The sequence below is a fragment of the Monoraphidium neglectum genome (assembly GCF_000611645.1).
Source record: "Monoraphidium neglectum strain SAG 48.87 unplaced genomic scaffold scaffold00683, whole genome shotgun sequence".
NCBI lineage: Eukaryota > Viridiplantae > Chlorophyta > Chlorophyceae > Sphaeropleales > Selenastraceae > Monoraphidium > Monoraphidium neglectum.
The window spans coordinates 11,819-21,782 of NW_014012945.1; the positions used below are offsets into that span (position 1 = coordinate 11,819).

Consider the following 9,964-nt stretch of genomic DNA (forward strand, 5'->3'; position numbering starts at 1 on the left):
CCGAACTGCCCTACTGCTCCCCAGCTGCCATGTCAACCTGTTTCCCGGGTTCACCAACTGCATCTCCCTCCCACCGCCCCCTCCCCCCAAGCCATGGGCCCAGACGCCCCCAAGTACGCATGGGTGATGTATGTCGACAACCACACACTATTTGACGGCGCCCTCGTGCTCTGCCAGTCGCTCGTAACCTCGGGCACACGGCACGACATGATCATCATGCACCCGGCCGACGTCGCTTTCGCGGTGCCCAAGGCGCTGGCGGCCGCGCGGGTGACTCTGCGGGTGGTAGAGCGGCTGGACCGTGGCGGCGCGAAGCACCTGGTCAAGCGGTACGCGGCCACCATCAACAAGGTGCGGTCGTGCGGGGCCGGGCAGGGGCGGAGGGGTTCTTGGGCACGTGGGCACAGCGGCTGTATGGCAGTGAGCTGGTCGGGAGGGGGCGCGGGAGCTGTGTAAAGGGCATGGGGTGCAGCAGGCCGGACGCTCGTATACCCATGTGATCCCAAGGGCAAGGTGGAGCATTTGGGCTGCCGCAGGGTCTTTGCTGCAAAAGAGGTGCTGCGCGAGTCAAATCATACGTCACACTTACATACGCACTAGCTGCATGTATCGCCCATGCACGCGTCCGTGCGCCGAAGCATCCAACATCAGTCAAAACAAGCCTTCCAGGCCCCGTGCGCCGATGGGCGCCGCACATTTGTGTCGCTGCTGCAGTTTCTCGCTTCCCCCCCCCCCTTCCCACCTTGTTCACCTCGGCTTACCCTCCCTGGCCCCCGCTCCACGCTGCCTTGTACCCACACATGCATCAGGTGTACATCTGGACGCTCACCAGCTACGACCGCGTCTGCTGGCTCGACGCCGACATGATCGTTACAAAGAACATTGACGACGTCTTCCACACAGACTTCAGCGGCGGCATGGCCATGGCCGCCGCCCCAGGGTGCACGGTCAGTGCCTCTATCAGGGTGTGGGGCTTGTGTATGTGCGCCATTTGTGCCATGATTGGACAAGCGGTGGCATCCTGGGCTGGGCTGCAAAGATGAAGACGCGCAAGCCAGCAGCCTCGTACTTGTATGCGCAGCCCTACCCTGGTGTCAAGCTGCAATACGAGGATCACGTAGTTTGAAAGCTACTGCGCCCCTGACCTAAACGTGTCGCTCCATCCCCTCCTCTCCCACTGCCCCCGCCTCGCTGTGCCCTATGTGTTGTGGCCCCAGTGCAACATTTTTCGCCGACCTGGCGTGCCCACCTCTCCGCACGGGTGTCCATTCAACTGCCCGGGGCCAGAGCACCCCTACTACGCCAACACAGGCCTGATGATGATCGAGCCGAGCCTCGAGACGTTCGAATTTCTCAGGTCTGAGGTTGACTACGATATGCCGTACCCAGACCAGGACGCCTTCAACATCGTGTTCAAGGGCCGCATCGTGCAGCTGCCGCCCAGGTGCGTCGCAGCTCGTTCGCTGGTGGAGGGGCTGGAAGGAGCCCGGTTGACCATATTTGACGGAAGCAGCATTGCAGGTGTTCTCAAGCGGACTGTGCTGTTCTTCCCTGGAAGCCTTGAGCAAGGCAGCACTCCACCCCGCGCCCTGTCGATTGTGTCTTTATGCCTGTCATCCCCTCCCCCCCTTCCCTCCACCTAACGTGGCCGTCCTCCACAGCAACTCACTCAAATCCACTTTTTCTCACGTGTGTGCAGGTACAACTTTATGAACCAGCTGCCCATCGCGCACCCCAACATGTTGTCATATGATGACATCGCCGTGTACCACTTCTGCTATGGCAAGCCCTGGGACGCGGCAAACCTCAACCCCCTGGGTGTGAACCCTGCCATGTACGAGCTGTGGCGCCGCACGCTCGCCGCCATCCGCGGCGGCGCCTCGGCGGCCTCGCGCGCCGCGACCCCTGCGCCGCGCAAAGCGCCGTCCGCGCTGCTGTCCAAGGTTGCCAAGGAGGAGGAGGCCGATGATCTGTGTGGCGTGAGCGACCAGCTCGAGGAGACTGGGGCCGTCACCAAACTGCAGGTCACCAGCTGCGCCTGAGGGTTTGCCAGGGAGCTTTTAGGCTGCCAACTTTGCTTGGAAGCTCAAGGGACGCTGCCTCGCCTCGCGTGGCAGGTTTGGTGCAAGACATTGCGGCTCTTTGGGAGCGAGACAGGCGCAAACGCATGCACACAAGGCCCAAGATGCGTTCTTGTGCCATCAGATCTGCATTGCAATTCTTTCCTATTCACTTGCTTATACATGCCCATAAGCAGGCAAGGCCCCCCTGTCCCTCACCTTCTCTGCAGCGGCACAACAGCAGGCATGCCCACCATGCGCACACGCTTGGTGGCGGCCGCTGACCTGCTGCTGGCGCATTTACTTCACACATCCTCAACACACGCTCGCACTCCACATTAATAAATGGGCACTTGCATAAAACAATTCGAAGTTTGAACAAGCACACGGGCTTACTTGCGGCGCGGCAAATCAGTGCCGCTAGCACGCACTCTGCATTGCGCCAAGGAGCGTCACGTGGCTGCATGCATTTGACTGGCTTGCAGCGGAGGGGGGCGCCCCTGGCGCCTTTTTTGGCGGCTTATGCCGCGGGGCTGCACAACACCCTGAACCAGGGCCCGGCGGCGATGGCGGGCCTGCGCCAGCAGTTGGGGGGGGGATCTGCGTGCGTGGAACCATCCGGAGCACTGGCCAACCGGGCTGCACGGGCCGTCCAGCGTGGTGGCGCTTACGCTGGGTATGAGGCTTGCTTTGCCGTTGGTAGTGCTGATGAGGTGCCTGAGGCAGGCTTTCTGTCGCACACGCCCTACTCATTTCGCCACACGTCCCGATCCCTGAACCACCAACACACGCGGTTGCTGATGCGCCTGCGCTGCTGCTCTCCCCCCTTTGCAGCGTCACCGACTCTTCATTACAAAAACCCCACCCAAAACCCCCACCCATTGCCCCAACTGCGACGGCCTGAGCGGTGGCGAACGGTTGAACATTCTCTGCTTGACTGCCCTGCATACGCGGACCTGCGGGCCGAGCCGCGCTTCGCGCCCTTGCTTGCAAATCTACCCGCGCCTGCTCGCATGCCCACCTGCGCGCTCAGCGCAGATCAGCACGCAATGGGGGCTTTTGTGCACGCCTGCTTTGAACGGCGCACGGTAGCCACCTGAACCCCAGTCACAAACGTTGGTGCTTCACTGTGTAATCCCATGAGCCTGGCTGGCTCCAGGAGCGGGCGACCGCGGGACGCTGTAAAAATCCTAATCCTACTGTAATTCTAATCCACCAACACAGACCACTGGGCCCGGCCCTGGGGGTACCTGTTGCAGGCAGTCCTCGTTACGATCCTGGTGTTGCGGCGCAGTACTCATTCAGGGCTCAGGGCGGCTGGGCTTAGCAGTTGCGACCGCGCAAGGCCTGTAAACATTACATTACATCACGCTTTTCCAGCAGCGAGGGGAGAAACCCTGGCTCCCTAAAGGGGGTAACGCCCCTAACCGTAAAGGCCAGAGGAGAAAGCGGGTGCGGCCTGCAGACCGGCACAGAAACTAAACACAACGCCAGGAGGGGATGCATACGCACACTCGCGAACAAAACCTGCCGCGCACGGCTCCATCGGCATCCACATCCCCAGTGTGGGGCTCGCAAGAGCATTCGTGGGGTGGTTGCGCGCACCCCAGCTCGTGCAGCAGCCTGCAGCCAGTGCACGCGGCGCGCCAGAGCAGCGCAGGATGCCCAAGCTGTTGCCTCACGCTGAGCAAGAGAGCCAAGTGCAGCAGCAAGAGCAGCAGCAGCAGCAGCAGCAGCAGCAGCAGCAGCAGCAGCAGCAGCAGCAGCAGCAGCACCACCACCACCACCAGCAGCAGCAGCAGCAGCAGCACCACCACCACCACCACCACCACGACCAGCAGCAGCAGCAGCAGCAGCAGGAGCAGAAGCAGCAGTAGCCACGGGGTCGTGTGCAGGCGCGTCAGCGAGGCGGGTCGCCGTCACTGCCGCGACAGCAGCAGCAACAAGATGAGCAGGACGTGGCAGCTCACGTACTGCCGAGGGCAGCTCTATGCCGGCAGTGGCGCACGCCGGGCGCTGCCTCAACGCTGCAGCGGCGCGTCCGTGGCCGGCCGCGGCAGCAAGCCTGCCTGGCAGCTGCATTGCCCTTCTCACTAGCAGGCACGGTGACGACGGACAGGGACATTGCTAGGGGGGTGACGGCGGCTGTGGCACAGCAGCAAAAGCGGTTCCACATGACGTTCACGCAAGGAATGCCAGCGCTCTTTCAGGGACATGTGGGCCTGCGCCTTCTGCGGCGCCGTCAAGCCAGGAGGCATCGGCGCAGCCCCGGTGTGGAGGATTAGGATGAGGATTAGAATGTTACAAGATCCCACGGTCGCCCGCTCCTCGAGCCATCCAGGCTCACGGGATGTAGTGTTGTAGCATCAGCGTCGTGTGATTGGGACTCAAGTGGCCAGCATATGCCGCTCAAAGCAGGTGTGCACAAAGGCCCCACGTGTTTCGTTGCAAGTCTACGCTGCACTCACGGGTGTGCATGTGGGCATGTGCAGGCAGGTTCACAAACAAGGGTGCAAAGCGCGGCGCAGCTTGTTTGAGCTTGGCGGCTGTCCGCCCTTGGCGCCAACGCCCATGCCTCGAGCTTGGGCGCCGGCGCGCCGTCGGGCGGCGCGCAGTCCTAGGAGAGGAGGCACCGTCGCGGCCGGGCAGTGAGGTGGGGCCGCTTGCCGTGTTGGCGCGCCGCCCGCTCGCGCCACACACTCATGGGGCCCCCACGTTTGGTGGCGTCCCTGCGGGATAGCCTGTGCGCACACTTCGTGGCGTACATGCGCCTGTAATATTGAGCGCCTTACACGATGCCATTGCCTCGGTCTAATTGGTCCCCACCCATGCCGTTGGCCAGGAGGACCTGTGCTGCCGTCACACCTGGGGGAGCACTTTGCATCGCGCCTGGCCGCGGCCCCGGGCCAATGCCATCGCCCCTGGGCCCCCAGCGGTGCGTAACAATGCGGCGGCCGGCGCGCAGGCCGTGGAGGCGCTGCTGGCGCCGCTCGCTGGCGGCTTGCACGTCACCCAAGTTGACCCTGTCCGGCAGATTGCACAGGCGGCTGCCTCCCTGCCCTCAGGGGCGGGCGGCCCCCAAGCCCTCCCAGGCCGCGGTGCGCCTCGCCAGCCTCACCGGGGGGGCCAGGATTAGGATGAGGATTGTTACAAGATCCCGCGGGCGCCCGCTCCTGGAGCCTTCTAGGCTCATGGGATATATACCTTGGTTGCATCAGCATTGAATGACAGGGAGTCAAGTGGCTAGTTCGCTGTTCGAAGCAGGCGTGCACAAAAGCCCCAAGTGTGTGTTAGTTCGCACTGCGCACAAGGGCGCGCATGCGGCATGGGCAGGCAGGTCCGCAAACAAGGGTGCGAAGCACGGCGCGGCCTGCAGGTCAGAGGACGCAGGGCAGTCGAGCAGGGCGTATTCACCCGTTTCATGCAGGTCCAGGCCGTCGCAGTGGGGGCAAAGGGTGGGGGTGTTGTAATGCAGTGTTGGTGACACCGCAAAAGGGCGAGAGCAGCAGCGCCAAGGAAAACCACAGGTGATCATGATCATGGCGGCGTGAGCGGCAACGCTATCATAGTTCAATTGTTGGCGGCATTGACCAGCACGCTCTCGGCGGATTGCAACTCTGCCGGGTGTTGTTCACGCGTAAATTTCGTACCAGTACCTCAAACATCGTGGAGCCCGCAACCCCGGTGTGACCAAGCAACCAACGCTTCCCCCGCTGCTGTGCTGTCGGAGAACTGACACGAACCTGGTATCAGTGACTGCTGACTCAACCAGGCCTGCAATCAATCACTTTTCTGTAATCAAGCCGATTCGGCCAACTGACCACCCCTGTGCGGCCACCGCAAGACGAACTCACCAGATTCGCCATGGACGCGCGGCTGACGGCGTACCGCGCACCTCTGCGGCACTCTCAATTAAGTTTGCAAATTTGCAGCCTGCAGTGGCCACTACGCGTGCCTCGGCGGCGGGCAGCGGTGGCGCAAATGGCGCACGGGCGCAATGGTGCGCTGCAGGCACAGCAGGCGGGGCGTGGGGCAGTTGTGGATGCAGTGCAGGAGGAGGATAGTCCCTATGTCCAGCTTCTGCAGGTGCGACATTTACGTGCGCAGGGCAAAAACCAGGGGCAAGCAGTAGTGCTGCAGTGCAGCTGCATGGCCTTCGGATGGTGGGACGGGCGCTGCACTGGCCGAGCCGCGGCCGCCCGAGACCTCGTGGCCGCGCGTGACCCAGCCGCCCACGCCTGCACCGCTTGCCGCAGCTGGCGGATGAGCTGACGTTCAAGATGCCCGACGGGTGGGTGGCGCGCCGCGGCGGCGGCGCGGCGCGGCGCGGCGCGCGCTGTGCGCACGCAGGAACCTTCCTTCAGCGGCCGCGTGAACTGCGTCTCGCGATCGCACTGTGGCCGCGCGCAGAGCCCCCGCATGCGCGTGCATCTGCGGGTGCCTGGCGGCAGGTTTCAGGGGTGATGGTCGCCTCGACCGCCGGCTCTCTCTTCTGATCCGTACCCCGCTGCTCTCCGTGAAGATGGCCATGTCCAACAGCGACCACGCCCGCATGCTTGTATACGTGGGCATGACGCACAGGCCCCCCTTGGACCACCTGGAAGTATAATAAGACACTGTCTCAGACGCTGCCGGCCGGCCCTCACTTGTCGCAACGCCCTGCAGGGAGGAGGGCCACGCGGCCGAGGCCCGCCTGGCGGCGCTGCGGGAGGGCGAGCGGCAGCTGCAGCGCGCGGTGGCAATGCGGCCGCGGGACATGATGCCGCGCGTGATGCTGCTGCGCAACCTGGTGGGTGGCTAGGCGGGGCGGGCGGCGCCGAGTGCCTGCGTCTCGGCATGAGCAGTGCGCTTTGGTGACGTCGCAACCTGTGGCCGTCAGTTTGCAGAGGTTTTGGTGGCCAAGGCAGCAGGCTCCTGGCTTCGGGCAGCTAAGGCAGCAGGCTGACGACAGCTGCTGCTGCTGCTGCTGCCGAGCCAGCAGCCATGGCAGCCATGGCAGTGCGCGTACCCATCCTCGCCCTGTGCGCACTGAGGCGCCCGCTTGCCCTGGCCGTGCTCAACCCCTGCTTCCCATGCCTGCAAACATGGCGACTTTCCGGGTCTGCTCTACGCCTTTTCAAATGCAAGAACAAACCAAACGCTCACACGTGCAACACACACACACACATACACACGCACACTCTCACACACACATGTGCACACACGTGCACGTGCACCCCCACCACCCTAGATGCTGCAAGACCACGGAAGCGAGGGGCGTGTGCCAGACCTGGCGCTTTCCGCTCTGGCGGAGCTCTCCCCAATCGACGCCGACATCGCTTTCACCCCTCAGTTCGTGCCTGCAATGCAGATAGTGCTGGTGAGGGATCCTATCTGGTTTCCAGGCTGGGGCTTGATTCGTGCTGACATCGGTTTCTTAGTTGCTGTTCATCGCAGTGGTTGTGTCGTTGTGCGGAGGGCATCATGGGTTGATGCAGCGATCGGCCTCGCCTGGACAGCGGGTCAGCAGCACTATGGCAGGCGGCTGCTGCTGCTGCCGCGCGCGAGGTGTCACCCAGGGTGTGTGGTGCCAACAGGCTGGGACGGGCGGCGGTGCAGTGGCGCTAGGGGACGCCATGCATCCTTCGCGCGTCCTCTCACTTCACAGCCGCACTCGTCCCCTCTGTGGCCCCGGCCGGATGTCACGAACCCCTTCCTTTCGCCACGACATCCCCATTGAATGCCTTTCTCTGCGCCCACACCGTTCAACCCAATCGCAGCTCGCCGTCAAGGCCCTGTGGAAGCAAGGCCAAGAGGCCGGCGTCCCGGCCTTCATCTCGGCAGCTTCCGAGCGGCTTCCGTCCATGGCGTCGGACTTCGGCCACCTGGCCGAGCGCGTCGAGGCGCAGCTGACCGGCGGCGCGTGGTGTGAAGGCGGCGCGAGCGCGGACGGCCTGAGGGAGGAGATGCTGGCGAGCCACAGGTGGCTGTCCTGCATCGACCTGCAGGCCGTGGACGGCCGCCACCACAAGAGCAGCCCGGGCCTGCTGAGCATGGATGCGTTCTGAGGGCGCTGGCTGCCCCAACTCTCCTGTACCCCGGCCGCTTGCCTGGGCGGGCCTGCCACATGCGCGCATCCCAGCGGTCACGCGCTTGAAAAGCGGCCTGGCAGCAGCCGGGTTGAGGCATCGAAGGTTTTTGGGGTGAAAGGAGAGGGGAGGGGACGGGACACGCACTGTTTTGCTTGAGGGGGGTTGAAGACCTACGGCATTGAAGGTCGCGCTGGAGCGCTCTGCATGGCGGAATCCTCCTGTTGCCGGTCAACGACTGGTCAATGCGACCACCTCACTGATCATTACCTAGCCCAAACGCACGCCCACTGCGCCAGAGGCACATTTTCGCCCTCATGGGCCGCGCACGGCTGCACACCCACGGCGCCTCTCGCTCCAGATATTGAGTTTGTGTTTTTTCGGCATCTGTGGTTTGCGGGCTGAAGCGCGTGCTGCTTGGCCAGGAGATGTCTTTGGTTTTTTGATGTTTGTTCCATTCATGTTCAGTGCATTCAGACCTGTCTGCTCCGTCGGTGCGCGCCATTTGTCATGCGTAGTGTTTTTGTGCTGATGTCAGGTTGATGGCGGTTTGTGGTACGTGTTAGGCACAAGCACCTGCACGCCTGCCTGCACGTTTTGAGCAATTTCAGGGTTGAATTGCACTTTCACTGTCACATCTGCCCCCACACACGCACACACAAACGCGCGGCCTCGCCCCGCCCCCTCCGACTGCGTATAATCGCAAGGAACGGCCGGCAGGCGCCCACCCAGCATTTGAGTAAGCATCTGTTACAACCGTTGGGCCGCCCGCGCCTGGCTCGCTGCGCGACGCTGCCAAGGATGCCGTGCGTGCTGCGGATGCGTCATGCCTGAGCCACCCAAGAACAGCAAGAAGGCATCCGCTCCAGGCTGTGTTGGGGGTACTGCCGCCGCATGCAAGCGCCATCAAGGTCAGCAGCATGACAATAGCAACAAAGCCGTGCAGCGGCATTCGCAACAAGCCAATGCGGAGCAGCAAACCCCGGCCGACGTCAGGGGGGGGTCAACAAAGCAGCGGACCAGACCGTTTGGCGACCCCTCTGGGGATTGCTGCGGCCGCGTCCTTGGCCGCTACTGCGCCGCCCCCGCCAGCGCGTGCCCCCACTCTGGCGCGGCGGTGTCCAGTGCCAGCGCCTGGTACATCCAGTGCGCCACCAGGTCTGACTCGCCGCGCCGCTGGTGGGCCATGACCATGGTGCGCGCCATCTCAGACCACACCGACACGATCAAGGCGCCCTGCCTGATGCCGTTGCCACCGCCGCCGTCGCCACTGCTGCTTCTATCGGCAGGGCCACTGCTGCTACTGCTGCTGCTGCTGTCTGTGATGTCTGCGCAAGGGTCTGCCAGGTTAGGGAACCGCGCGTGCGCCTGGTCGGCAGAGAGGACCTCCCCGCCCCTGCGGGCCACATCCAGGTAAACTGTGCGGCAATGATGGTGCGGGTGTGGGGGTTGAGAGGGTGAGCAATTACGAAGATGAAGGGCGGCGAGTGCGTGTGCAGAATTTGTGCATGTGTTGTTTGGGGTGAACGTGGGAAAAGGAAGGTGTGTGTTCATAGCATTGAAGCACGGTGCGAGTATGTGCGTGAGCGCGTGCGTGTGTGCGTGTGTGTGTGTGGGGGAGGGAGGGAGGGTGCAATGTCTGCGCATGTTGTGTTGGTGTGTCTGGGAGTGGAAAGGGATGCCTGGAGTGGTTCGTGTAGCGCGTGCCGCGGCTGAACACTTGGCAGGCGGTTGGAAGCTGACAGGGCACCCCGCCAGAGAGGCAGCCGCACCTGCACCAGCACCCCCCGCCGCCGGCGACCCTACCGCCACCAGCCAGGTGTTCGGGGAGGGCGG

At 63.4% G+C, this 9,964-nt stretch overlaps 4 protein-coding genes across 4 annotated transcripts; 3 read left to right on the forward strand and 1 right to left on the reverse strand.

Annotated features, from left to right (window-relative positions):
• Nucleotides 1–216: 216 nt before the first annotated feature.
• On the forward strand, nt 217–2,042 carry MNEG_4797 (hypothetical protein; the record flags this gene model as incomplete). Its single annotated transcript, XM_014046728.1, has 4 exons — nt 217–351; nt 810–947; nt 1,218–1,444; nt 1,700–2,042. 4 exons carry the CDS (start codon nt 217–219, stop codon nt 2,040–2,042), a joined length of 843 nt encoding a protein of 280 aa, XP_013902182.1.
• Nucleotides 2,043–3,721: 1,679 nt separating this feature from the next.
• MNEG_4798 (hypothetical protein) lies at nt 3,722–3,937 on the forward strand (the record flags this gene model as incomplete). Its single annotated transcript, XM_014046729.1, has 1 exon — nt 3,722–3,937. One exon carries the CDS (start codon nt 3,722–3,724, stop codon nt 3,935–3,937), a length of 216 nt encoding a protein of 71 aa, XP_013902183.1.
• Nucleotides 3,938–6,340: 2,403 nt separating this feature from the next.
• On the forward strand, nt 6,341–8,107 carry MNEG_4799 (hypothetical protein; the record flags this gene model as incomplete). The annotated part of the gene is made up of 4 exons (XM_014046730.1): nt 6,341–6,351; nt 6,726–6,849; nt 7,291–7,419; nt 7,820–8,107. The coding sequence occupies 4 exons, from the start codon at nt 6,341–6,343 to the stop codon at nt 8,105–8,107; spliced, it is 552 nt and encodes a 183-aa protein (XP_013902184.1).
• A 1,092-nt stretch (nt 8,108–9,199) lies between these two features.
• Nucleotides 9,200–9,546, reverse strand: MNEG_4800 (hypothetical protein; the record flags this gene model as incomplete). Its single annotated transcript, XM_014046731.1, has 1 exon — nt 9,200–9,546. A coding segment is annotated over one exon (347 nt), but the record flags the coding sequence as incomplete, so codon positions are not given.
• Between the last annotated feature and the right edge of the window lie 418 nt (nt 9,547–9,964).